The sequence below is a fragment of the Rhizomucor pusillus genome (genome assembly GCF_041956525.1).
Source record: "Rhizomucor pusillus strain CBS 183.67 unplaced genomic scaffold VTP01scaffold_2, whole genome shotgun sequence".
Taxonomy (NCBI): Eukaryota; Fungi; Mucoromycota; class Mucoromycetes; order Mucorales; family Lichtheimiaceae; genus Rhizomucor; species Rhizomucor pusillus.
This window is the reverse complement of record NW_027192144.1, coordinates 236,538-262,807: the sequence shown is the minus strand read 5'-3', so window position 1 is coordinate 262,807 and position 26,270 is coordinate 236,538. Positions and strand designations below refer to the sequence as shown.

The 26,270-nt window shown below is 44.4% G+C and overlaps 12 protein-coding genes across 12 annotated transcripts; 5 read left to right on the top strand and 7 right to left on the bottom strand.

The window, feature by feature from the left end:
• Positions 1-350: 350 nt before the first annotated feature.
• Positions 351-3,381, top strand: VTP01DRAFT_4157 (uncharacterized protein; the record flags this gene model as incomplete). Its single annotated transcript, XM_069382808.1, has 6 exons — positions 351-1,799; positions 1,883-2,074; positions 2,130-2,217; positions 2,277-2,382; positions 2,436-2,799; positions 2,881-3,381. The coding sequence occupies 6 exons, from the start codon at positions 351-353 to the stop codon at positions 3,379-3,381; spliced, it is 2,700 nt and encodes an 899-aa protein (XP_069243572.1).
• A 377-nt stretch (positions 3,382-3,758) lies between these two features.
• Positions 3,759-4,088, top strand: VTP01DRAFT_4156 (uncharacterized protein; the record flags this gene model as incomplete). Its single annotated transcript, XM_069382807.1, has 3 exons — positions 3,759-3,819; positions 3,883-3,969; positions 4,024-4,088. The coding sequence occupies 3 exons, from the start codon at positions 3,759-3,761 to the stop codon at positions 4,086-4,088; spliced, it is 213 nt and encodes a 70-aa protein (XP_069243571.1).
• A 114-nt stretch (positions 4,089-4,202) lies between these two features.
• VTP01DRAFT_4155 (uncharacterized protein) lies at positions 4,203-6,209 on the bottom strand (the record flags this gene model as incomplete). The annotated part of the gene is made up of 2 exons (XM_069382806.1): positions 4,203-5,917; positions 5,981-6,209. 2 exons carry the CDS (start codon positions 6,207-6,209, stop codon positions 4,203-4,205), a joined length of 1,944 nt encoding a protein of 647 aa, XP_069243570.1.
• Positions 6,210-6,900: 691 nt separating this feature from the next.
• On the bottom strand, positions 6,901-9,668 carry VTP01DRAFT_4154 (uncharacterized protein; the record flags this gene model as incomplete). The annotated part of the gene is made up of 10 exons (XM_069382805.1): positions 6,901-7,084; positions 7,140-7,225; positions 7,296-7,453; positions 7,513-7,652; positions 7,702-7,819; positions 7,877-7,999; positions 8,056-8,709; positions 8,784-8,856; positions 8,905-9,143; positions 9,197-9,668. The coding sequence occupies 10 exons, from the start codon at positions 9,666-9,668 to the stop codon at positions 6,901-6,903; spliced, it is 2,247 nt and encodes a 748-aa protein (XP_069243569.1).
• Positions 9,669-11,448: 1,780 nt separating this feature from the next.
• Positions 11,449-13,140, top strand: VTP01DRAFT_4153 (uncharacterized protein; the record flags this gene model as incomplete). The annotated part of the gene is made up of 5 exons (XM_069382804.1): positions 11,449-11,748; positions 11,815-12,189; positions 12,256-12,395; positions 12,454-12,622; positions 12,682-13,140. 5 exons carry the CDS (start codon positions 11,449-11,451, stop codon positions 13,138-13,140), a joined length of 1,443 nt encoding a protein of 480 aa, XP_069243568.1.
• A 100-nt stretch (positions 13,141-13,240) lies between these two features.
• Positions 13,241-14,456, top strand: VTP01DRAFT_4152 (uncharacterized protein; the record flags this gene model as incomplete). Its single annotated transcript, XM_069382803.1, has 4 exons — positions 13,241-13,441; positions 13,500-13,799; positions 13,862-13,940; positions 14,005-14,456. 4 exons carry the CDS (start codon positions 13,241-13,243, stop codon positions 14,454-14,456), a joined length of 1,032 nt encoding a protein of 343 aa, XP_069243567.1.
• An 810-nt stretch (positions 14,457-15,266) lies between these two features.
• Positions 15,267-16,820, top strand: VTP01DRAFT_4151 (uncharacterized protein; the record flags this gene model as incomplete). The annotated part of the gene is made up of 5 exons (XM_069382802.1): positions 15,267-15,636; positions 15,689-15,825; positions 15,903-16,177; positions 16,243-16,576; positions 16,632-16,820. The coding sequence occupies 5 exons, from the start codon at positions 15,267-15,269 to the stop codon at positions 16,818-16,820; spliced, it is 1,305 nt and encodes a 434-aa protein (XP_069243566.1).
• A 630-nt stretch (positions 16,821-17,450) lies between these two features.
• VTP01DRAFT_4150 (uncharacterized protein) lies at positions 17,451-19,315 on the bottom strand (the record flags this gene model as incomplete). The annotated part of the gene is made up of 11 exons (XM_069382801.1): positions 17,451-17,527; positions 17,593-17,688; positions 17,755-17,932; positions 17,988-18,038; positions 18,092-18,186; positions 18,247-18,261; positions 18,320-18,391; positions 18,447-18,494; positions 18,566-18,858; positions 18,920-19,046; positions 19,126-19,315. 11 exons carry the CDS (start codon positions 19,313-19,315, stop codon positions 17,451-17,453), a joined length of 1,242 nt encoding a protein of 413 aa, XP_069243565.1.
• Positions 19,316-19,443: 128 nt separating this feature from the next.
• On the bottom strand, positions 19,444-20,358 carry VTP01DRAFT_4149 (uncharacterized protein; the record flags this gene model as incomplete). Its single annotated transcript, XM_069382799.1, has 1 exon — positions 19,444-20,358. One exon carries the CDS (start codon positions 20,356-20,358, stop codon positions 19,444-19,446), a length of 915 nt encoding a protein of 304 aa, XP_069243564.1.
• A 107-nt stretch (positions 20,359-20,465) lies between these two features.
• On the bottom strand, positions 20,466-21,337 carry VTP01DRAFT_4148 (uncharacterized protein; the record flags this gene model as incomplete). Its single annotated transcript, XM_069382798.1, has 7 exons — positions 20,466-20,603; positions 20,661-20,684; positions 20,748-20,857; positions 20,913-20,928; positions 20,999-21,041; positions 21,102-21,143; positions 21,210-21,337. The coding sequence occupies 7 exons, from the start codon at positions 21,335-21,337 to the stop codon at positions 20,466-20,468; spliced, it is 501 nt and encodes a 166-aa protein (XP_069243563.1).
• Positions 21,338-21,432: 95 nt separating this feature from the next.
• Positions 21,433-22,510, bottom strand: VTP01DRAFT_4147 (uncharacterized protein; the record flags this gene model as incomplete). The annotated part of the gene is made up of 3 exons (XM_069382797.1): positions 21,433-21,534; positions 21,600-21,893; positions 21,971-22,510. The coding sequence occupies 3 exons, from the start codon at positions 22,508-22,510 to the stop codon at positions 21,433-21,435; spliced, it is 936 nt and encodes a 311-aa protein (XP_069243562.1).
• A 739-nt stretch (positions 22,511-23,249) lies between these two features.
• Positions 23,250-25,792, bottom strand: VTP01DRAFT_4146 (uncharacterized protein; the record flags this gene model as incomplete). The annotated part of the gene is made up of 2 exons (XM_069382796.1): positions 23,250-25,696; positions 25,756-25,792. 2 exons carry the CDS (start codon positions 25,790-25,792, stop codon positions 23,250-23,252), a joined length of 2,484 nt encoding a protein of 827 aa, XP_069243561.1.
• Between the last annotated feature and the right edge of the window lie 478 nt (positions 25,793-26,270).

Here is a 26,270-nt window from a genome sequence, read left to right as displayed (position 1 = left end):
AGAAGTACTAGCGCGTGCCAGCCAGCAGCAGCCAGGATGCAATATCTGGTAATATCCAGCGTCACAGAGACGAAAACTATTAGTACGCAAAAAGGAGTGACATTTCATTTGTCAGCGACGGCGCTCGGGAGGCTGCCGAAAATCGGTTTTCATTATGGGGAGAGAATTTTACTATTTTGGAAAGAGTTTTCGTTACGCGGGATGCAGTGTCCGAAACTAGGCACGGCATAAGCTAGAGCGGGAAACCGATTGTCTGCATTCTTTTTCTTCTTCTCCTTCTTCTTTGCCTTGTCTGTCCAGTGCAACGGCTATAGACCCACTTTTCCTTTTCATACTTTTCTATCACCTTAATGGCGGAACTGCCAGAGGCAGAGCAAAGCAATCGGCAACGATGCTCAGCAACCAGTTCTACTAGCGCTATGGCAGCAACAGGAGCAAAGATGTCGCAACCGCGCATCGAGCTCGGCCGAAACGCAGCAAAAAACATTGAGATTGCAGCACTTGCTATTCGGTCCACGTCGCAGACATCCTTGTTTCCTGAATTGACCGCGAACCGTTGTTATTCAGATTGGCGAAGAAGCAGCAGCAGCAGCAGCAGCGGTGGACCTCAATCTAGGCATGAAAAGCAGTTTCAGGGCGAGACTTCTCGATCTAACAGCGATGTGGCGCATCTGCTGAACACGACACGACTTGCATTGATGGCCGTGGAAGATTCAGTCGGCAAGACAAAAAAAGCACAGCGCAAATCCGTTACCTTCAACAATACGCCACTTGTGCATGAAATTGAATTTTTCGATGCATCGGCGACGCCCGAATCCGGCTCGCACATCGTAGATGATGTTGATGAAGTTTTCAGTGCTGGAAGCCTGCACGATGATGACGACAATGTTGATGAGAGCACTGCCAGCAGCAGTACCAGCAGCAGCGTCAGCCAGAGCGAGACTGGGGATGAGGATGAAGACACTGGTGACAGCGAGGACAAGACATGTAGCAATATTCCATGTGATGGACAGTCAGATGATTCCCGAAAGGAGGAGGGGAAAGAAATGGATAAGGAGGAGGAACAGCGTGGACCAGAAAATCCGCAAGCTGGCACAATCGAATCCTCTGAGCCAGAATCTGTTGTACGATCGACAGAATCACCTGCGAAAACTGTACGACACACGCAACAGATCGATTTACTCTGCTACCTTGAGCCCCAAAGACGAGCCAAAAACAAAGATATGCAGCGCAAAAATCGGATCTCACGAGATGTTGTACTGAATCAACTAGAAAAGCGGAAAAGCGCATCGTATACATGCCACGATGGGAATCTCCTGCCCTTGTCGACCTACTCTTCGAAGCACTTGTCTGCGTCGAGATCAAGTTCTTCTGTATCCATCGATGCACAAATCATGCAAGCCATTCTGAGGGCCAAAAGTTCAGCACTTTACGCTGCAGATACTTCATCGACGCACAGTCACGATCACGATCAGCAAGTGCAGAACCAGCAGCAACAAGAAGAAGAGCCACATATAGCCTTGAGCAATGGGTACAGTGACGATAATAATGACAACGAGTCTTCAGACGACGACTGCAAGCTTCATTCCGAAAATACTTCAGTACTTGATGATGCTATGCAGGATCAATACAGTAAAGATGATGGTTATCAGCTGCAGGAGGAGGAAGCGGATGAACCGGCAGCAGTGGAATCTGTAGTTACTATGCAACCACCACAACCTCCAAGGTTATCACTGAAAGCAAGCTTATCCGAATTCAGCACTGCCCTGATGACAGAGCTCGAACGAATATCATTCAAGGTAAGGAAACGCATACCATCGTGGCCCACAGCTTGTATACGACCGCTGTTTCTAACAACGTCATCTAATCTTGGCTTTCCCAGGATGGCAATGTCATTATCAATAACAGCAGCAACGATAATAAGGAGCGCAGGCATCTTTACAATGTCCAGGCGCGTGAGGACATGCTGGCGTATACAAGAGCACGTTCCGAGAAAGCAATCGGACTTGAAGAAAAGAGCGAAGAGCAATCTATCTCAAGCAGCGCGTGGCAAAACATTTCACATGCTGATTTTGTGAGTACTCAATCGGGAGCAAAAAGAATATGCAAACTTACAAAGTCCTTTATAGCCACGACCAAAATCACTGTCGGTACAACAAGGTAGATTGTATGTACGAATCATGTCAGCTAATAATCTCGACTTTCCTATCGACCCAAGTAATTTCATCACACGCTGTCATCCGCGAAAACATCCGTTTCTAAGCTTCCATCCATAGACAACAAATCTTTGATACGCTGCGTAGCCAGCGACGGCAGCGCTGAATATTACTCTGAATTCCGTCCGTTATATCACACTGTACATTTTAATCATGAATTTTGCATGTAAGTTTCACTGTTTATACTTGCCGAGCTGTAGGTACTAACAGATGTAAAAGTGACGTCCAAGCTAACACAGAATTTACAATTACATTACAACTCCAGCAGCCAGGTAGCATCTTGCAATCTAATCACTTGCAAAAGTTCTTCGCCGTGCGGAAGCGGCATCGCAAAAATAGCATACTGAGGTATATCAATGATTTCAATGGAGCCATTGCGCAGACACGCGTGGCATTTCATGATATCGAGAAAGAGTGCCGGTCCAAGCTATGCACGGCGTCCTTTGCGTTGGTGAACAGTTGGTACCGATATGCCCGCCAAGGACTCATTTCCAAACGTGACAAGGAGCTTCGTATACCAGAGAAGGCCGTCGGAAAGCTTATTGCACAACTCTTCTTTTTCCCTTCGTTGAAAAATACAAAGGTAAAGAGAGGTAACATCTTTTGGAAAAGTATTTCGGTATGCTGAGATGCGGATGTGCGTTCTGCTATCGTTGAAACATAGGCAACAGTGTTTCCGAGTAACTTGGATGCATGCGAGCAGGCACTCAACATTCGACGTTACTACAGTACTTGCTGGCAGTCTGGGTACATGTCACAACTGGGCGGCGATGTCCGGTTCTGGCGACGGCGGTTCTTTACGCTGCGAGGATGGCGACTTTTCTCATCAAGCGATGCCTCTAGCCGCCCGCGTGTCGTCATCGATTTATCACTTGCAGTCGTGTTGGCCACGCACAACCAGATCATTTTGCAGCAAGACAACGATCTGCGCTTGTCTTTGGAAGAATGCCTTGCGCCCACGTCTGTCAAGAATGGCTTTCGTATTGTATTCAACACGGGAGAAGTGATTGACTATTTCTGCGATACCGCAAAGGAGAAGGGTCGCTGGCTCGACGTTCTCAGGGTTGTCATTGAAAAAATCCCAGAGTGGCCGCAGTGGATGGAACGAGATGACGATGATGATATGTTTACGGATGACAATTCTCTCCAGCTTGCTACCACCTGACGCAAAAATTCTTGTATGAATATTTCTTTTGTCACCAGCAATCTTTGCGAAGCTCTTTTGTATTTTTCTCTGCCTGTTTTTATTCTTATTTATGGATGCCAAGTAGCCCAGTGTTTGTTTACATACTGTAATCACTTAAAATGGACCATGTCACGGATTAGTAAATCGTTTGTAATTTTCTTTTCACGCATAATCTTGTTCTCCTACATCTTGCAATAAACCTTTTCAAACCAATGATATCGCAAGCATGATGCAATAAGTTCAACATTGAAAAAAAAGTATAAAAGACGAGAGATTCACTCCATTTCCCGAGTAGTTCTTTACATCCTTTCCAGCTAAGAATGTCAGATCAAGGACAGCATCTTGAATCAGGCCCAATGTCCAGCCAACCAGGCTCACGTCCTCGAGAGGAAAACCAGCCTGATCGCCAAACTACAGGTAAATCCTTATTTTGCAGTTCATGCAAGCTTATTGATTATCTAAACTTTTGTCTCATCGTAGCTTTCATTGCTGCTTCGCGCAGAACCGACCGGTCCACTGAAGCTAAGCGAGAAAGCGCAGAGAAAGCGAGCAAGAAATACTCGGAAGGTAAGTGATATAAACTGGGTTTTGGGACTATTTTCTAACACTCGGATTCTTCAGAGACCGGTGAACCACTTTTAATCAATGAAGCCGGCGAAGCCGTCAAGCCTGAGCAAGTCAAGTAGTAATCAAGCATGTATCTCTTCTTGCACCTTTTTTGCTCTTGGCTTTTGTGATTTCAAAATATGGCTGTTATCCTTTTCGTAGCAAATAAAATCAAAGCACAATAGCTTTATTTACTATTTGATCTTGTCTGCATTGAAAGATGCCAAGAGGGGTGATAGCATGCTATCCACATCCTCGTAAGCAACGTTGCAACACATGGATATTAAACGCTTGTAATCTTGATATCGCTTTCCTGGCGATTGCGATTTCAAACGAATAAATTCTTCCTCGAGCTCCCTACGTTCTTCCTGTAAAGTAACCAGTTCCTCGGAAAGCTCATGCAAAGCTCTTTGATCTGCATCTGGCGATATATCTTGATTTTCCTTTGAAGTGCCTTGCTCTTCCTCCATCTGCAGTCGCGCTAGTTCTCGTTTTATGCTCTCTTCCAATTTCATCTTTTGTCCATATTTCATCAACTTTCGGAACCGTTGTTCCAGTTGATCCGCCATTGCTTCATTGTTCTCTAACGTCCGCGGTTCATAGCGTATTTGAGTAAGCAGTCGCTGTGCTTCCGTCAATCGCTTCCGTGCCAGTTCCAAGTCGATTTTCTTCTCCTTGACAGCCTGTTCCTTTTGTGTGAGATCACGTTCGTAGCTTCCGGCAAATCCATCGAATAACTGCGACACAGATGGTACTGGTGGCTCATTCTCCGTTATAGATTTTAGCAGAGAATCGATTTTTGATCGCAAACGGGCTCGCGCTGCATGTTCGCCAGTGCTCGTCGCAGAAATCGGTGAATCCACGTCATCGTGCGTTAATCGTCCTGCTCGCTCGACTTCGAGCAGATAATCCTGTGCCGTCATTCCCTCCTCGTTTGCAATTTCCGTGCTGGCTCCAGCATCGATCAACAGTCTTAAAAGCTTCTTATTGCCGATTCTGGCCGCAATTGTCAATGCAGTGTCGCCGAATACATCCTGTACGTTCAGCAGAGAAATTAACTCTGATCGATGTCTTGCCAGCTTTTCGATAAGGCACTCCATGTAATATCGAGACGCCTGCACTTTGCCTTTCCAGCTTGCTGTGGCTGCAATGTGGTGGAAAACTGTTTGATCCTTCTTGTCAATGTTAAATATTGTCTTTTGAAGCATATCCAGCAGCTGGAGGAATGTCTTCTTATCATAATTGTTCGTAAACAAGACACTGCGCATCAATGCCGTTTGACCCTTATAGTTTACGCGATATATATCGGCATTGAGATCGATCAATGCTTTTACTGTCTGCAAGTGACCCATCGCAGCGGCCCAATGAAGACTTGTATGACCTTCTTCGTCGATAATCACGTTCACATCCAGATCGCGAGGTGGATGCAAGAGTAACGGGGGTATCTCCACGTTGCCAGAAATGAAATGCTGCAGTAATGTTTGCGCATACGGCATACCACTGAACAGTTGAGAAGCGTCTCTGCTAACATCCTCTAAATTGCGTATCTGTCGCTTGGCTCGTTTGGGTGTTCTTTGGCCGGGATGCAATCGATCATCCGTTCCTGATCGGACCATAGGTGATGGCGACCGAGAGCTTGGTATCTCTGCTGCGCGTAAGGATGTGTCGCTTTCGAGCTCGTCATAGTGGGAAGAAGTTTCGATATCTGAACCTTCGAGATCATGTTTGGCTGCTCTCCGAATCCGTGTTTGAGGTGCTTTCCGGGGTCGATAAGTAGCAGCTGTGACATGTTTCGGCGCGATAGGTGGACTCTCTCCTCCGGGAACAAAATCCAACAATGGTTTTAACAAATCCTCAACATTGTATTGCTTGGCTAGTTCAACTCCTCTCTCGAACGGCACCCAAGTACCTATCGAGCGATAGTTTAAGTTAATTCCCCCAAATCATTCGGTACTTCAGCATTCAAGCTTACCCTGGTATTTTCCATATCCTCCTTGTATCTTTTCATGCTTTCCAGTTTGCACTTCACGCTCCAAAATACGCGTCCGTTGCGGTTTGTCGAAATCAGCAACTTTGAGGATTTGCGTGGCATTCAAATATGAATCAGCTCGCCGCCGCATGACAGCAACATCTTTGCAGAGCAATTCGTAGACTGGTACTCCAGAGTAAGTAGCCTTGTAAACTTGTCGTGTTTCGGACATGACTGAGGTGCACCAAACGCATGAAAGCTTGAGATAAAACTGTAGGGTATGAACCTATTTGGACTCCGCGCACAATTCGCTGCACAAATTGCTGCCATGGAGACCATTCAACAGGCATAAGCATAGCTTGAGAGAATAGGATGCGAACCATTTTCGTTGATGCCACAATATATGCAGATAAGTAATCTCAATGCAAAACTAATGTGTAGGAGCTGTTCGGATGAAATACATGATTTCATTGACAAAAAACTGTTTAAAAGGTTGGTCTCGTGGGGCACGATTATGCAAAGTTGTGGGCAAGCTTACCTTATAATGCAGTATGCAGATATAGGTGTTTGCAAACATCCTTCAGATGTATTTGTATGTAGAAGATAACCTCTTCGATTTTCAGTTGCACACTATGCGGACCGTCTTCGCTGTCATACATGTATGTATTATGCATGGTTCCCAAAGTAGCATAAGACCGTGGTTGTATTTTTTTTTTTTTTTGCTTCTGATATCTCAAGATACCATACAAGACTACTGAAACCATTAGGAGTATTTCTTCGTAGGAAGCATTTTATAAATCATGTCAGTATGATAGCATTTTGCATTAGTAGATAATAGTATTTACAGCCGAGCAGTTTACACAGCACGGGGTATATGGACAACTATGTGTATATGATAATATGTAAAAGTACAGTGTAGATGGTTATAAATCCTCCCCATCGTTCAGCAACACATCGTCTGCTTGCCAGACCTTGACGTGGCAAACTTCTGCAGGCACTCCAAAAGCAGCCAGTGTATCTATCCACAACTTCTGTGTTTCTGATAGTCTGTCACCCGGTCCCTTAACTTCCACAAACAGGCATTTTTTCTCTTCGTAGTTCCAGCAGCTATTCCATTCAATTAATGGAGCTAAATCGGAAAGTCAGATTGTTGATAACATACCAAAGATCAGGCATACCGCCACGTCTATGTCCGAACTCTTCTGCTAACAATTTACAAAGTGATGACAGCGCACAGGGACCAATGCACTGGCAAAGAAAGGCTCTTGTTTGAGGGGCGGGGAACACAGACAATGAAGGGTTACAGGCACCGACTTACCTCTGCAATCTCAAGCAAATCCTCTCGCTTGTATTGCCATTGTACACCGGCACAAAATGTCTCACGCGCTCTTTCCCTTTCATCCGTCTGCTTGATGATTTCTAGATGCTTCCCGCGTCCGATATCACTCAAGCGATCGTTAATCATACCGGCACGACCTATCAATGTTTGTTATTAGCAATAGCAAAATATCTGCGCAACCACGTGGACTACCTACCAACATAGAATGCATCAGTCCATAAGTCCATAGGTGCAGACTGGTATGGTGTCTCGAAGACGCCAGGCATCGGTGCAAAAATAACATCCCACATGAGTAGCATAAATAACATAGAAACTACACCACTTTCGGTATGTAAACTGAGATACATGAGCATCAAAATCGTCAATGTAATAACTAAAAGCTTACCTTTTGTATCCTTTTTTCTTGTAATACTGGATAGCAAGTTGCTCTACAGAGCACTCTGCACCATCATCACTTCTCCATACAGATTTGTAACCAATTGTCGCATCAGAAATTCTCTCCCCTAACATATCCTCGTTAGTTCTGAACTAATTAAGCTTTGACTATCAAGAGAAATTACCATAAATTACGTTCTCTTGCGGTTTCTTTAAGATCATGTACGAGAAATCATGCTGCTCACGCCGGGGCACAGCCAGATCCCGCTCAAGCTTTTGTATCCGCCATTGTAACCTATTAAGATATACTTTTGAAATGGTCAGTCCATACAACATGGAGAATAATGTCATCAAGTGATCATACTTTGGTGTACTTGCGGATCTTGGATGGCTTCGATGCAAGTAGCCAACGCTTTCTTTTTGCGCTCTCGCTCCGGTAATGATTTAAGGTGTAGCGATTGCACGAGCGCCAGTCGGTTGTACCATTCACCACGTTTACCGAGACGATATAAAGATTGATCCAGGAGTTTGCGCAGGATAATTGACTCTAGAGTATATTCTTGAAGTCTGGCCAATATTTGGGTTCCATGCTCTAACATATGCGTATACATCCAGCCAGCTTCAAACCGTCTTAAATAGTAAGGACGATCAATAGCTTCCTCTCGAGCATGATTGATTTGCTCTTCCCACACCCCAATATAGTTTTCAGCTAGCATCCAACATTCTTTGAGGAGATTTTCCTTGGATTCTCGCCCAGTAGCAAGCGCTTTAGCCACTTTGTCTTCAAAAGCCTGGTACACGTTATATGCTTTTTCGTATGCCAATAGTTCCTGCCGTGACATCCAGATACTCGTAGAACGCATAGTGACATATTCAGGATAATTGCGACGGTTGATACGAGCGAGTATAGCTGACGACATAGGATTCTCCGCGGATGTCGGATCATTCAATCGATAGTAAACCAGATGGAGTCTTGCAAATATCGCATGAATATTTTCTTTTATCATTACACAGTGTCCTGCAATACATGCTTAGCATCTTGTATGAAGAAAAACGATCTTTCTTTCTTCTTTCGAGAAGTTTAATTCATACCTACATAATCGAACACTGTACGTCGCCATCCATTCCTAGCCGGTGCTTTCAAAGCATTCACGTAATCCATCCTCTTTTGAAAATTAGCATGGACAACGGGATCGATCGTTCACTAGCTTACATTCTTTTTGAGCTCAACAGTGATCTGCTGTTCCTCTGCAAGTAACTTGAGCTCCTCAATCGTCAATAACGCTAAAGCATCTTCTATACTCTCTAGCGTCGTCGTGACAAGTCCATTATCGCAAAGCTCATCTGTAGAAGCATGGATATCGCTGACATGCCGATGATAATCCAGTTTCTCTAAGCGGTGCCATCGCTGCTTCCGCATCCATAATCGCACGAAGAGATGCTGTGCTTCAACTACCCGTTCACGGTTAGCTCTGGCATGCCACCGATGCTGTTTAACAACTTACCACTTAATGCCTTGTAAACATTGAATATTCTTATCTCATCTTTGGAGAATAAATGATCCTCTCCATCCAAGACAGTCGATAGCATCGTATTAAATTCATCAGTGTACATGGAGGTCGCAAACGTTGTTTCATTCGAAAGAGATGCTGCGGTGCCGTTCTCTCGATTAATCACATCATTTGAAATTGATGCTTGTCCTTTCTTATCCTCAGTAAGTCCTATACCATTATCTTGGCCATCGTTTCCCCCTGAGTTCTCTCGATGCTTTTCAGTAACTTTGTCGTTCAATTCATCCTCTTGAGAATTGGTAACGTCATTCAAATATGATCCAGCTTGCTGATCGGCGCTGCTTTCGTTAATCTTGCGTTCAAAGAAAAAGCTGATCTTCTTTTGCGAATTGCATTTTGTCGATTTGCGTGATCGTTTATTATTTGAACTTGTCTCGGCCTTGCTAATTCGCTTCGCATTCCCCATTGACAGAGAAGATCGGGAAGGCGATGAAAGGTACAGAGGCAATGCAGAGAAACACCGCGTGGGAGATCGACGGGTGACTATTCTCATACACATCATCAAATCCATTACACTGCAGTCATAAGCCGACCTCCAGTAACGTAGACATAAATGAGAGAACTATAAGATGAAAAACGAAGATAATCAATAAGTATTTCTTCAGATATAATGCCTATTTCACGCAACGTATTTCTATCGCTATATCGCTATCTTTGTGTTCTCAGGTTGGGATTTGATTAGTTAATTTACAGTATTTGCTAATTGTGCATAAGAAAGCTATTATTGACTTCTATGTAATACGCTCATTGCTTGCTTTCGAATTGTACTGTACACTTTTTCCCAAAAGTAATGTCGCATTTTGTGAAATTTAATACACCAAAACGACAAACTGCAGCGACATTTGGAAAAAGTGATATCCGTATGTAACCATGGTTTGTTACACATACCTGCAACTCTCTGTTGCATGATCTTCCTTTGCGACAGATAATCGCGTCAATTACAATGTCCATTGACGTGATGGGTATGCAAGTATGTCTACGTGTTTTTACGTCTTACATTGACAAGAGAAACATCAAACCGCTTTAACATATTATGGACATGATCCACCGGCTTGCCCAATCTCCCAAGCAAACTGTAACTCAATGCTACCCGATCGAGAGACAGCAAAGCGCTCCAAGATCGCAGGTGCCCTGAACAGCAGCCTAACTATTGCACTTGATCTCTTGCCCATCCCCCAAATAAATGGCAGCTCATGAAATGTCGCATACGGCAACAGCCTTACAGAAAAATGATCTCCGCGCAAAAGCGTCTTGTACCGTAGATACTTTTGCAGCGATGTCGTTATATTTGGTACATCTACGCATTAAATGCAGTGAAAAGCAATAACTATACCTTGATCTGTAACTTTGATAAAATAACTGTACATAGAGGCATTCTCCATCTGCATTGTTTGACACGTTGACGGCATTTTTATATATTAGAACTCAGGAATAGAAGCCATTGTCTTGCAGGTAATATGACTGGAATATTATCTTTTCCAGTGTTATCATTAACAGCATCAGCAGCAGAAGAAAAGTATGACTGACAAAGCTTAAAAAGCATAGATTGATTTAGTGACTACATCCAAAATCTTCTTCACTTAACGAATAAGGTGAACAGTAACAACAGCCATCATTTATCACATCTGTTTGAAATGATGGCCACATTTGTCAGTTCCACCGAGTCGGTGACTGTGAAGAAAAGAGATATCGAGAATGCATTTGAGGTGGGATCGTTATTATTCACCAGTGATAAGCATAGGAACAGTAAGTGCATAATTTTACGCATGCCTATACATAAATGTCTCGAAATTGTAGCCGAAGCTAAATATGTAAATATATTAGCTTGGCTATGGCCGATTCACCATTACTTAAAATGATAAGATGCTTAACACTTGTCATACTTGCTCTTATTCCCTTTGTGTTCTTTCGACAACTGACATCATATTCAGGAAATATCGTGGCACTGTGTTCAAGATATACATAAGAATAGATTGAACAACAGAGACATTGGATACGTAGATGGAAAGAATTGGTATCGGCTACAAATAAGCATGCGCTATCGCAAGCTTCTTGCGCTAAAAGCAATAATTGCTTTGTCAACTACATAGAGAGAATACTTGGATTAAACAGATATGATCGAGAGAAAGTCAGCGGGGATCCTAAGCAAGAAAAATCATGCTGGGTGAGGTTGATAGATCTTGTTCATGGCGTTCAAACGTCAATCAAGGCTGCAAGCATATCTTGCTTCGCAGTACGTAGAGTTCGATCCGGAGAATCCCTCGCAACGCTTGAATTCGCTTTACTCTGAATTCTCAAAAATCGCCACAGTTAATCCATATGCGTACAATCTGAACGTTGCGTATTGGCGGTCAGTGATTCTCGACTGTAATTTGCAAGGACTGCTAGGCTGCACCGACTACAAACTAGTTATACATGCGAACGATGTATCGGACGCATTTATGCGACCAGGACTTGGCAAACCGATATCTCTCGACTGTGTTCTGGTAAGACCCTAAATCGCATATTGAGGTTACTGCATGTTGCTTATCAGTGGATTGTTACACTGGCAGAAACAAATGCTACAAAACGGAGACATTATGAGAATGGAAGATTTTGCATATGCGTACACATCCCCTACAATGTCGTGGTTATCATGGATGTCGGGACGGTTTCGTAGATGGCTTCCTGGATCGGAGCAGCAGCTGTTCGTCGTGATGCCGACTGTAAAAGCTCTAGCCAGACAAATTATCGAGAGTCGAAACCGGCAGAAAATGGCTGGTCCGAGCGACCATCTGTATACATTCTCAGAGTTTCGTGAGAAATACGGGAGACTAGGCGAAACGGAAATGACCGACGGAGACTTGTGGTTACTGATCCGCTACATGACTGCAGAGTTCGGGGTGGCTGTAGCTGACCACGTCCAAGGATACGGAGCATCATATGTAGTATGTTATCAGACCTTGTCTTTTTTTTCATTGTTATTGTTTGTGACATCTAACTGCTTCTCGTAGGCCATAAAATTTCCAGAAAAGAGCGAGCTGGAAACGCGTCGGGCATATATCACGCAACAAGATAAAGCAATTATCAGTATCCGAACAACCTGCCATGCATTGCAAGTTCAAGTCGATCATCTTCAAGCTAAATCGGAGGAGTAGGTTGTCCTCTAAAGTATATCAACAGAGGTCGTATTAATTTTGTGTTCAATGTAGATTACTTGCAAGCTCTAAAGAGCATTACACTGGACGTCGGAAACCACAGGCACTGTATGCACTAAAACGAAAAAAAAATATCGAAGAGATCTTGGCCAGGCGGCTCAGATCCTTAGAAACCATGGAGACTATGTTGATGAAAATTGAAGCGTCTCAAAATGACTTGCAGGTAAAGAAACGTTCTTGGATGGGTTCCTCGATTTTCAATCCTAACGCCAGGATATATAGGTTGTTCAAGCATTCAATATGGGCGCTGATGCTCTTAGAAACATACTTCAAAAGGATGATTTATCAATTGCCATGGTCGATGAAGCTCTTCTCAAGGTTCAGCGAGCGTTCGAAGACCAAAGAGAAGTGGAAGATGCCATTGCTCAGAGAGTGGAAGAAACAAACCAATCTCAAGTGCCTCCAGACTTTGATGAGGAAGCTCTCACAAAAGAATTGGAGGATTTGGAAGCACAAGCAGGGAGTCCCCCATCTAACATACGAGAATCTTCACCTCCAATTCCAATGTCTGAGCCTCCACCACCCAGACAAGAGACCGTATCTGCTCCTCTACCTTCACAATCCGAATCTGAACTCGTTAGGCTCGATCAAATCGTCGCGTCTTTGCGGCAAGCTGGCCAGCCTCCAACGAAGATACCTTCATCAGGTTCCTCCTACAAGGATATGGAGCCTGCCATGTAAAAACAAAAATATATAATATACCTTTGTCTACAAATTGTGTTTATCGTAGCTACTGAATACATCCCAACAGTGGAATCACCTCTTTTTGAAGATTTCAGCAATGCAGACCAATAGATTGCATCTTATTAGCCTATTCAGCTTGCAGAGCGAAGGAGCAATTTTCATCCAAGGTATGAACTGCAAGTTACCATTATTAATTCTTGGTGTATTGTTGTTCTCGGCAGCAACGCTTGATATCTTAAACGGAAATGTCCGCACACGGCTGTCTCCCTTCCGAGATTATGCAGCTCCTTTAAGAATGGCAAGGAAGATCCATCGTAACCGGTCGACTAGATTGCAGGTCGCTAATCCACGAATAGGATATTCTTGCCGATGAACCGGTGTTTTACAAGAAAGGCGATTTGCCGCTCATACTCGGCGCACCTCACGGTGGTTGGCTAAAACCTGATGACATCCCAGACAGAAAGTCTGAGGATGCCTTGTTGAAAGGAGACATGTATACAAGATACGTGGCTGCTCACGTCGCAGAACAAGTCGCAGAGAATTTCGAGGGTCAATTTCCTTATTTAATCGTTTGCAATGTATCGAGACGCAAAGTCGATGTCAACCGGCCCTTCAATAAGGGTGCAGAGTCAGTCGCTGCACAAGAAGTTTGGAAGGTAGACACTCTCGATGGTGCACGCCTTTGACTCAGTTGCTTAGTTACACGCAAAATGTCTAGGAATATCACAGGGCTATTCAGATGGCTGTCAGAGAAGTACAAAGCCGCTTTGGCTATGGCCTTCTGCTAGATATACATGGTATCGCACGGGCAGAACAGCATGATCATTCTTTCTTTTATGTATGCTAACTGAGGGAATTTAGGGCATGGTCACAAACATGGAATGGTGGAACTAGGTTATCTGCTTTACAAGGATGAGCTGCAAGACTTGTCGGATGAGTCAGTGATACGCAACTCTTCTATTCAATCACTTGCACGACGAAACAGGGGTAACACTACTCCAAGCACGTTGTTACGCGGTAATGAATCGTTCGGCGACTTACTAAACAGTGGAGCCAATCTTGTCCTTGCCGTTCCTTCAAGCAAAGTCCCTTTCCCCGGCAAAAATGACTTGTATTTTCGAGGCGGCTACACGACTCAAAGATACCATAGTTCCTCGTCGCAACATGATGGACTCGATGTTATCCAAATCGAACTTCCACAGAAACTGCGATTCACATCAAAAGGTCGCGCACAAGCGATTGACAGTATATCCGAAGCAGCTACTCTTTTCTTGTATCGTTACTATCCACTGCAAGAACGTGCAAAGCTTTAGTCAGTAAATTTACAGTGCAGCGCGTATTAACAATACAAGCAACGCTTTTTGCCCGATGACAATCTGGAAACAAAACCATCATTGAACTGTCGTCTTTTGCCATCCGATTCAGACTTTTCACACTTTCCGCATTGATATAAGTGCTGAACTTTCTGGACTTAGAGATGATCTAGTTCTCAGCGATCTTGACAATTCCGAATATATCAATGCTGTTGGCAAGATTGCCCGCCTTGTACAAAGGAATTTTCTTGTCTGTTTACGATACGCAATGATGAATATTTCATCGTCAGCACGTCCTTGGCAGGAACCCATTGTGATGGCAGCAACCAAGTTTTCTCGATTTGTTTAGCGTATTTTTGTGCGACCGAAATTAGAAAGGAGGGAAGTGGAGGAGAACGAAATATTTCTTTTTTTTTGAGGAGAGAGGAAGGAAAAGGATGGAGAAATCGTCAGGTCTATACCTTGTTTGGTCCCAGGAAAAAGATGCTAACGTAGGAATCTCCTATCCGCCCATGCAACCTTTTGCAGAAAACGTCTTAGCAGCAGCAGACGCAATGTCAATAGCAATTATTCTTTTGTTCAAGCGGGGAGTACAACAGACTGAAATAAGAAAACGCTCAAACTCTTGTTCATCATCATCTCCTGTGTATTGTGAAACCAAATGTATGTATGACCATTCAACTTGTCTGATGCGTTTTTGCACCTCTGTGTTTGAAAAGAAACAGGCACGTCGCTTCTTTGCTCTTTCATGCGCACTTCTTTCCTTCCTTTTTCCTTCTTTTATTTAGCATGCCGAGGATATCTGCAACTATGTCTGACATTGTCGTCGAACAGTTAAAGATCCACGATCCCACGCGCCTTGAACATACTAGACGTTTCCCGGATCAGCGGTCATCTGGGCCTACCCGATCTATGCCAGGGGTTCGGCCAAAGACCCTTTCAGAGAAACGAAACCAACGACGCTACACCATTCACAGCCTTCATCACTTGAAAAGCGATCGCTTGCCGCCATCTCTGTCTCATACCCGAAGACTTTCAACAGACATGGATACATCGAAGCGGCAAAAATACGTGTTGGTCACGGGTGGCGCAGGATATATTGGGAGCCACACAGTCGTAGAACTACTTTTAGCTGGCTACGCTGTTGTAGTCATGGATAATATGTGTAATTCCCATTTGGGTAAGTCAAGAATTACGTTGTTGCCAGCTTCGTGATGCCAATCAATGTATAGAGGCTTTGCGGCGAGTGGAGCGGCTGGCTGGACGGCCTGTGGAGTTTGTAAAGGGGGACGTAACATGCATTTCTGATCTTGAACGAGTGTTTAAGCTCTACAACTTTTGGGCTGTGATTCACTTTGCAGCTATCAAAGTAAGAGAGAAAAGAATCATCTAGCATAAAAAAGGCAATACACCGCAGATCCCACTCAATCCTTTTTCCAATGACAGGCTGTGGGCGAATCAACGCGCATTCCTCTCGAATACTACTACAACAATGTCACTGGGTCGCTGCATTTATTACGTGTGATGGATCAATTCGGTGTCAAGAATTTTGTGTTTTCATCAAGCGCAACAGTCTACGGAGAACCGGAGAAGTGTCCCGTGGATGAAACTGCGCCTCTTGGTCCTGTAACTAATCCGTACGGACGAACAAAGTTGTTTGTAGAGGAGATACTCCGGGATCTATGTGCGTCCGATCCGGAATGGAACGTTTGCTTACTTCGGTAAATACACCCAACTGCTTCAGACAGCAGAAGAATCTCGGGTTCTGATCCCGTCGTGCTGTTAGATATTTCAATCCTGTGGGTGCACACCCCTCTGGCTTGATAGGCGAGCATCCACAAGGCATCCCAAACAATTTACTTCCTTACGTCATACGGGTGCTGCAAGGACGATTACCGCATGTACGTATCTTTGGCAACGACTACGACACGGTGGATGGCACTGGAGTTCGGGACTACATTCATGTCTGCGATCTGGCGAATGGACACGTAGCTGCGCTCCGAAAACTGAACGAAAAACCAGGATGTGTCGCCTATAATCTCGGTTCCGGTGTAGGCTACTCTGTAATGCAAATAGTGCAAGCCATGGAGCGAGTGACGAAACAAAAGATACCATATATGGTGCGTCGACGGATGTTTGTGTTGATGAAATTATCGATTACTTACATCCCAAAAGATTGTGGATAGGCGGCCAGGAGACGTAGCGGTCTGCACAGCAGATGCAACATTGGCAAATAAAGAGCTGGGCTGGCATCCAACGCGAAATATGGACGACATGTGCCAGGATATGTGGCGATGGACCCGACGTAACCCGTTAGGTTACGATGGCGAAATGAAAGACGAAGACGAGGACGATGAAGCTTAAAATCACTGTTTGTAAATACTCTCTCGCGCGCAAATTCTTCCTAAACTCATATTACTAGTATATCATGATTTCATACAGCATGTAATAATACATCATGGTTTATCCTGCATGGTCGTTATCATGACTTGCATACTAACAGTCTATAATTAAGATAGTAGGGTAAATTACAATTTATTCAAAGTGTATGGTGTCTAGAATGTCTTGCACAGAATCACAGTATTCTGTGTGACCATCAAGATGTAACTGGACATTCTCAATACGAGGAATATTCAATACAGGCTGCAGACCGGCAACTTGGGAATCCAAAGAGTGAAGACGATATACAAAGGCTATTGTAGTTTCACCGCATGGCAGATTAGCAAACTATCATAGCAGCAGGAGCTCTAGATTAGTTACCTAGCACCCAATCTTTGTCTGTGTAGCAGTTTACTATCCTTCCAGAAACGATTGACAGACAATTGAGCCAAGCTTCTGTCTCCTCGCATGATATAGGTGCTCCCATAAACACTACATTGTCTATCAGGCCATATTTGCCCCGAGAGTGTAGTTCTTGAATACAATGCCAAATGACTAGACAACCACAACTGTATCCAACCTGTATAATGTAACGAGTCAATCAACAGTTTCATTTTAGCGCTTGTCTGCTTCACTTGCCAAGCTGCAAGGTCTGTTTCCCTGCACGCGTTGTTCTAGGATATCCGCCAAGACTGTTTTGAGTGATAATCAGCCAATTGTGCTTTTAAAACGAGATAATATGCAAATATCGACATACCTACTCCTGCTCTACGGGAGCGATCAGCTGCTATCAACCAGGGATTGTCAATTACATCGGCAATTTTCAACAAGGTCGCTGGAAGCGCCATGGCAGCTTTGTGGAGTGTTTACGTATACTTTAGTGCCGTAAAAATTTTAATTCAACGTGTTTTGAACTTACCAAAGAAAGCATTTAGAGCAGTCTGCTTGGCGACCTCGAGACCAGCGTAGCGGAGAGCCTGATTCTTTACAAATTTGCGAAAAGCGATGCCTAGGTCTAAAAGTGCGTCGCTTTCGTATTGCAAACAGTAAATGTCATTGAAATTTTTAGCTTTGGAAAATCCTCGCTCCCAAGGTGTCTGATAGATATTCAATTAACTTTTGAATCTACGTATACAACTTATTCTCTCTTACCCGGAACTCATCCTTTTCATGCAGGTAGTAACCAGAAATACAGATAGTGCACTGGGCTCACCAAGTTAGCCACCTTGTCAACAAAAGCGTTTATTGAAAAATACCTGAAGAGTCGGTATAGGCGGCAAGTCTGCATCGGATAAGATCTGCTGGAATTGGAATTCTTGGAGACCTTGCATTCTTCTGTGCATCTTCCAACCTGGTCTGCGTTCAGGTACGTCTGCTCGGCTCAAAACAAGAATCCATTAACTTGACTTACCGGCCAAACCACCGCCTGATATATTCTAGATCAATGATCAAGATTCCCTATACTAGCTAACTCTTGAATTTACCTGTCAGACCGAAAAGACTGGTGACAAGAGCAACACCACCAGCGGTGGCGAAAAACGTCGCGCCTGTAATGCCTGCATAATCGTATCTTAGTCTACGTATTGCTCCATCTGCCGCTGGGAAACATACCAACTAATAAGGGAGCAAGCAAAGGTGCTGCCAAACCGCCGGTCAATGCTACAATGCAAAATACATTTAATGTTAGAAGAGAATGTGTTCCTTTGCAACCAGTTCATCTTGTCAGCTACCGATCAATGCACCGCCTCCCAGCACGCCAGCACCGGTTGCTAACCATCGCATCGCTTTTTTCTTGGTATTTGTTTCCGTCATCGCCTTCTTCGCTGACTGGTCCATGATAGCAGCACGATCCTCCAGATTTGGATCCTTTTCTTTCGAGTTTTCTTGGAGGGCAAAATACATTTGTTGCGCGATACTTCTTTCCACAGCTGCTACATCTGCCAGGTCGAGCTTCATCGTATAAGCGAGTTGGAACAAAAACTGACGCGCACGAGCATCGTAAACCATCGCAGTTGTCTTTGTGCTTTCGATGCTTTAATGTTCTTCCCTATCTTTGCTCACTATGGTATCCATCTGTTATTTACCTGTCTGCTCCCTGATGGTCCATATCCATTGCAACCGCCAAAAAGTCTACGAGGATATCAATGCGAATATCCCTGATCCTCGAAGTCACCACCTGTACTGCTTGGTCTGTCGATAACTGGCAAGTTGCTACGGAGTTACGATCCGCGTGTTAGTTTTAGGCTTGGCAACCGAATCTATAATCGAATCTCATTTTGTTGGCAAGTACCTAAATCGTTGAAAGTGACCTCGAGATAGGTATAGATTCGCTCCTGCCAAGGGCGACTCCAATCATGCGTGATCGTGGGATGTAGTCTGGACAGGGCAACATTTGCAAGTTGAGCAATGGCGAGCTTCTGCTCCTTGTCCCAGTTTCGAGCTTGCAGCTCTATGAGACTTTTGCTGTCTTCTGAAGACATGAGGAAAAAAAAGGAAAAGAAAGAAATGTGTATCTATTGCGTCTCTCCACGTTAAAAAATGTACAAGTTGATACCCACTATTCTAATTTATTCTTGCCACTACGTGCACTATTGACAAATACAGGTTACTAGACGTCGCGGAACTCTCCTTCTATTACTCTGCCAGAAGAAGTCGCGTTGTTGTCCTTTGACGTAATTGGGATGTGCTCGTCGGGGTGCCATCCGGGAGCGGATAGTCGGATATCTTGGAGCTGGATATTACCCTGATCATCGACGTCTGCAATTGCATGAACGCAGCAACTTCCCCCTCGAGGACCTTTGGACTGATCGTCTTCAGCCCAAAACTGCACTTCTATTTGCTGCATCGATTGTTTGTGACCATTGGCGATGGTGGTACGGCTTTCATGCGACGATGCGTGTGTCGGAAAGAACGTGACATCTTTAAGATGATCAATGTTGAAATGTTCTACGAGTGTGCGGCGCCCTTCTTCTGTCTGGGACCACGACATTATACGATCAATGGTCGCTTCGCGAACTTGGTCTGCTGCACGGTGGTTGCCCACTTGTTTCTCCAAAAGACTGAATAGACCCTCGCTTCCGCTGATAGCTCGCTTCGCAGCATCTGTCACGCCATTATTGTTGATCAGTTGCCACCACCGCGATGTGTGGCGCCACACTCGCCACGCTACCGTTGCTGCCGTGCCACCAAGAATGATCCAAAACACTGGACCGAGGAGGGCACCAATGACCGTGATGCCGGACACTGTGCCCAGCAAAGCCAGTCTTCTCTTGGCCTTACCGGCTGTTGCCAGATAGATGGGTATCTTCCACATGGAGAATGGGCGGACCGGCTGATGCAGACATGGCTGCTTATATGCTGTGATGCCCAACTGCGTAACCTTTGGGCGCGCATCCACACCAGCACCGAATCTCGGCAGCGATGCTGCACGATACAAAAGTGCGGTGCTGCTTGATCGTCTTAAAAGTGCTGATGCCGTCCTCGGCAGGTATATTGCAGCACGCTGTGGTAACAAATATGCCATCAAGAAACTAAGGAAGTCGAAAAATGGGAAAAAAGAAGAAATGAGAAGAAATCAGCAGAGCGGGGGTCTGCTTCGGAGACTTTGCAAGCCGTCACCCCTTCTTCCCTTTATTGCAAGTTCTGCTTGATATCCTCGTATAGCTTTTGAATCTCATTTTGCGGCTGCTTGCAAGGTTTCCAGGTAATTCCTAAACCTTGCTCTTTGTTGGGCTTTGGAATTACATGGAAATGGACGTGAGGAACAGCCTAAATCCAAAATATTTAGTATTCTTACCGTTACAGCTACTTGTCACCAATATCTACCTGATTCGCAAGTTTTCCATTGTTCTACCGAGATGTGAAGGAAGTTACTGTTGTTGCCTATTTAGAAAATGTAACGACGAAACTTACCTGGAGTACATTGTATTGCTCCAGTTTCGACGCGCTAGCGATGCGTTTGGCTATAGGAAGTATATCGGCTAGATATTCATCTGGTAATTGATGGAAGAATTCGGCGTGATCTACGAATAGCATATGTCAATGGCTGCGTGGCACGACGGATGCATTTGCTCCTACATTTGGGAATGACAAGCTATCCAGGTGAACGTGGTATCAGTCAAGCTGTGTAACAAACTTTGCATTGGGGTGGGTTGCTGACATACCGCGTGTCCCGGGCTCAAAGGATCGATGTCCATGAATGAATAACTTTGCAAGAACTCTACATTTTAGTCTCTTTAAATAAGCGAACTACTTTCTTGTAAATACCTTTTGTCGGTCTCGACCAGCTTCATGGACGGAATGTTGCCTCTGTCAAATTGTTTCGATTAGCGACGTGGGACTTTTTGAAATGAAGTTTCGGCTCGAAGCACTTGCTTGATGATTTTGCAAAAGATGCAATCGTCAGAAAAGTGTTGGATAGCCATTGTTGACTTTGTACGTTTGCTACAGAAGCTGCGAGAAAGAGCAGGTGTCAAAATGCGCGTGGTTGCAGACAAAGCCATGCATAAACTCAAATTCGAGTCAGTGACCTTTTTTTTCTTTTTTCCCTCGTACAAGAAAATTGCAATGGATATCTACATGAAAATCTAATGCTTTGCTAGAGACCAGTTGGCAGACTGTTTACGATAGAGGTAGGAAGGCCTCCTCCACTCAAGGCGGATGAGGCGAGTGCCGGTATATTGCTCAGATCAGGTATGCTCTGTAGCAGCGGTTGTGTTAAATAAGATTTTTTGGCAGCCCCTAGAATTACGTGACAGAACTTACGGTTTGATCGCAAGGCAAGTTAGCTGATTGTGATATGGTGACAGAAATAGGGATGCCAATGATCTTGAGGGTTGGTGTGACCTTGTAGTCTATGGTAACCTGCGAGCCGCTGCTGGATCCCGTCAGTCCACATTTTTTCACAAGGTCGAACAAGATGGCCTGCATAGTAGAGTCGGTGACATTGAGGCTGATGTGAAAAGGAAATAAGATTTCGGTGGTTGCCTTTGATGCAATTTCGACATTATCCTTTTCTCCAGTGCCAATGACATAGTCAGGATAACCAGGATAATAAGCCTGTAAATTGAGAGTAATTACTGGACTATCCACCCATTTCATTGTAGCTATTTTTTTCCAAAACTTGATTATCTTACATTGGCAACAATTTTATCGAACGTGATACCTTCCACGTTCTGATTATTAACGCTTATATCGAACGTGAAGCTAATATTGGCGGAGGTTCCAGACAAGCTAAAAGTAGGATCACCCTGAATACCTTTGAATTCCACCTCGGGGACTTTGAAGAGCGCGGCCAGCACGCCCACCGCTATTGCAAGTGCAACAATGATAAAAAACAGAATACAGCATAGCCACCGTAGCCAGCGCGGGAAACAAGTGCAGCATCCACAGCAGACCTTGTCGCAGCAAGACTGGCGTTCTTCTTTGTACTCTGTGTACAGCACAGGGCCGTCGTTGAGGTGTTGATAGCCATTGTTCTGTTTTTTCACGCCGTAGCCATCGTCTGTTGCAACCATTGGGCCGTCATGATAGTGTCCATCATCGTACGCCGGCATATGTTGCATAGCATACGAATTGTTGTAATAGTCATGATTATTATATTGTGGTGAATGTGGAGGTATCGGTGATGGATGATGAGAGTCGTATCCGCTGCTGCTGTTTTGATAATACGCCATGAAAAACTGAAGGAAAGAAGAGAAAGAGAAAAAGTACTGGAGCAAATCATTGTCGATCTCTTCTCCGTCTGTGTAACACTTAATATTGCGCTTGTACGATCCGGTAACAGGTATCACCAGCAAAACACGGGAACACAGCCAGATTGCAATCAGAGCCACGGATATGGGCTTGTTTGTTTTCTTTCCTTCAGGGCAGTAATTCGGCAATCAATCAAAAAGCTCCCGCGAAAGAAAAGGATATCTGAACAGCTTGGCTCATACACAAAGAAACAAATTGTCAGATTCTAAAACAGAATGGTAAATCTGACCGTCAAATATTCAGCACGGAGCAATTGGTTACTCGTACACAAGTAAAGATCAATTACTTGAATACTGAGCATTCCGGCCTCGTTGTGAGTATATGCACAATATGTAGATGAATCATTGCTCAGTAGTTGATTCGAATGAATACATTTTACAAGAGCTATCGCCGCAATGCAAAAGCCTTTCTATTTTCGTATCCATCAACTTTGCAAAGCCTTTCTAGTTCTTTTGAAGAGATGGTCGACGGCTTCGTTACAGGATTCTTTTTTGCTAAGCTCTTATAGCTATCTTAGTAGCTGACAGTAAGGTTTGCGTCCTCATTGAGCTGGACTAAACAAGCAAATAGCATTATTTATATAATGAAAGGACAAATGACAGTTATTTACAAAAAGGATGTGCATGATAAAGGTATTGTTTGCGGGACAAGGTATACAGATCAGAGCTGCGGAATGTTTTCACCAGAAAGAGCTTCTTGACCATACTCCATGAGTAATTTGAGTGTGTCCTTGAGACGTTTGACTTGTAACTTTTCCTTGTCTAGCTCAGTTTCCTTATCGCGCAGTGACACCTGCCAAGATCTGATCTGCTCCCTGAGGTCTCCAATTCTCGTCTGCAGTTGCTCTTTCTCCGTTGTCAAAAGGTTTGCCTCGTCTTCCAGTTTGCTCAAGTCACTCTCATAGGTACGTCTCAGCTTTTCTAGAGCTTCTGCTGTCCTCTCGCTTCGGACTTGTTCGTCACGTAGCTGAAGTTCCACCTGCCGCTGGAATTGCTCCAGTTCCTCTCGCTCTCTGCGTGCGTCCTCCAAATCTTCCTGGATCGCTTGCACCGTGCGTTCAAGATAGGTAATACGATCCTCACGCTCGCGTATCAGCGCTTTCGATCGCATCGCTTGTTCGGCATGTGCTTCCAGATCTGATATCTGTTCCTGAGCTTGTTCAAGTTGCTGCGTCAGAGCATTTTGTCTTGATTTGCTTTCAGCCACTTCTCGCTGCAGCCTAGACACCTCCGTTCTCTTCCGATCCAGTTCGTCGTTAACGTCAATAAGTTCCTGCTGCTGCTGTCCAAGATGTGCCGTAAGTTGTTGTATTTGAGACTCCAGCCGTCCACGTTCACTTTGCAGTGTCTTCAGCTTCTCCATATGCTCTCCCAGTGCATCTTCCAAGTGCGCTACTTTTGCCTCGTTCGATGAACTGCTTTCCTCGGCTTTCTCCTTGAGTCGTACGGCTTGCTCAAGTTCGCGTTCAAGCCTATTAATATAGTCACGTGCTTCTTCCAAGCGACGAGTAGCGTCTTTTAATGAAGATGACGATTCTGTCTGTCTTTTTTCCAAATAGGAAACATGTGCTTCACGTTCCTGAAGGATAGCTTGGAGGTGCTTCACTTCATCGGTCTTTGAATCCAAAAGAGCCTTTGACCGCAGCGCTTGCTCCAGTTTCAACTCTAATTGCTCTATTTGAGCCTTTAGTTCATCCACTTGGCGCGATGCATTTGTAAACGCAGAAACAGCATCGGCAGTCTCTTGTTTCAGCTTTGCATTTTCAGCAACTTTCTTGTTCAAAACTTCCTTGACTTCCAATGTCTCCTGCTTTTCTTGCCGTAGTTGTGACATCAGACGTTCGACTTGAATATCAGATCGTGAAATAGATGCTTCCAGATTATGGAGTTCCTTGGTCTTGTCAACGAGACGTTGCTCAGTACGTGCCAGTTTGTCTTCATAGGTGCGGAGACGATCTTGCAAGGAATTTACATCGTCGGATGCAGTGGCCTTTAGATGTTCCAAATTTGAGATTTTCATATCTCGTTCGACGAGTACTCGTTCTAAAACTTGCACATGCGCCGTTGTGTCCTCCAACATAGTTGAAAGTTCTTGCAGCTTACGCAAAAGCTCATCCTTTTCTTGGATTGTACGTTTTAGGCGAGCATTTTCTTCGTTCAGTTCGTGCCCAAGCAAACGAGCGTCATCGAGCTCTTTTTGCAACGTCTTAGACTCGTTCAATTCTGCTTTTGCCTTCGCTTCATATTCGTCCCTGAGAGCTGACATTTCATCCTCACAACGCCGTCGCATATCCTCCAGTTCTGATGCATATTGTTTTCTTACAGTATCCACTTCGCTTTGGCGCTGATTCTCCTCATCCTCCAAAGCTCGCTCGAGTCGTTGGATACGTCCAGCCTGTTCTTCCACAGTGATACTGTAATGTTCCATGCGTTCTTTAGTATCGTCATTTTTGCGAGCGAGTTGCGACCGTATGTCTGTTATTTCGCGATCCTTATTTTGCAGTTGATCCTGAAGGGAGTCAATCTCTCCTTGATATACCGTCAGTTGGCGCTTCATTTCGTTTTTCTCGCTGTCGTGCGTTCGTTGTAGAACGGTGATATTCGCTTTTAAATCATCAATCTGGTGATTCTTTTCTGCGATATCTGACTCCAGCTGATAAATGCGTTGCTGATGTGTACTACCATCTTGATCATATTTCGAGCGAATCTCCTCTAGTTCTCGTCCCTTATCTTGTAATTCTCGTTCTAGAGTTTCTATTTCTTCCTGGTTCTCTCGTAACCGCCTTCGAGCTTCGTCCATTTCTTCCCTATGTGCACGCCGCATTTCATCCAAAAGTTCCTGTTGTTCCTTTTCATGTCTAGATTGGACAATTGCTGATTCGAGATCGTCAATGTTGCCTAGCCGCTGGTATCTCGTAACCAGTTGCTTCAAGCGCTCCAACTCGTCCACGAGTGTTTGTATTCGGCGGTTGTGCGATCGATTTAATGCTTGCATTTTTTGCTCGAGTTCATCGCGTTGCAAAGCAAACTGAGATGCTCGACGCTCGGCATCCACGCCTTGAGCGAATATTACGGCCATTTGCGCTTTGGCCTCAGCAAGCACTGCCGCTAAGCGTTGTACCAATATCAGACAACAAAGCTTGGTATCTGCATAAATGTAAGCTTACCATTTGCTGTGGATTGGCCACTTTCTGACGAGGGCATAAAGAAAGGAAAAGAGAACCGCGTTTTGGGACGCGCCAGACTTTCGATAAGCGCGGAGCGGCCACTCACATAATGATTCTCTCTCCGGAATCAGCCAAAGGCGAGACACTGCTATGGCCTCGCACCCAAAAGAAATAGCACCCAAAGGAAGCAGAAAACCCTGTTATCTTCATATATCATAGAGATTCATAACAAAAATACAATCCATAGGAGCATATGTTTTATCGACAAGCAAAAAAAGCAGAAAGCAGAATGTTTAAATTTTTGGACATGTCAAAAACGTTGGACATGTAAAACTTCGTGTCAAAAGCGCAATGCTTACCCTTGACTTTTTGATTTCGCAGTCTTGCTTTTTTCTGGCCTTCTCTTTCCATTACGTTACCTGTGAAAAATGCCCATGCTTCATCTATTGCTTTACATTATGGAGGTAAGGGAACAACGCAAAAAATAATCACGTGGCAAGATACGAGATATTTCA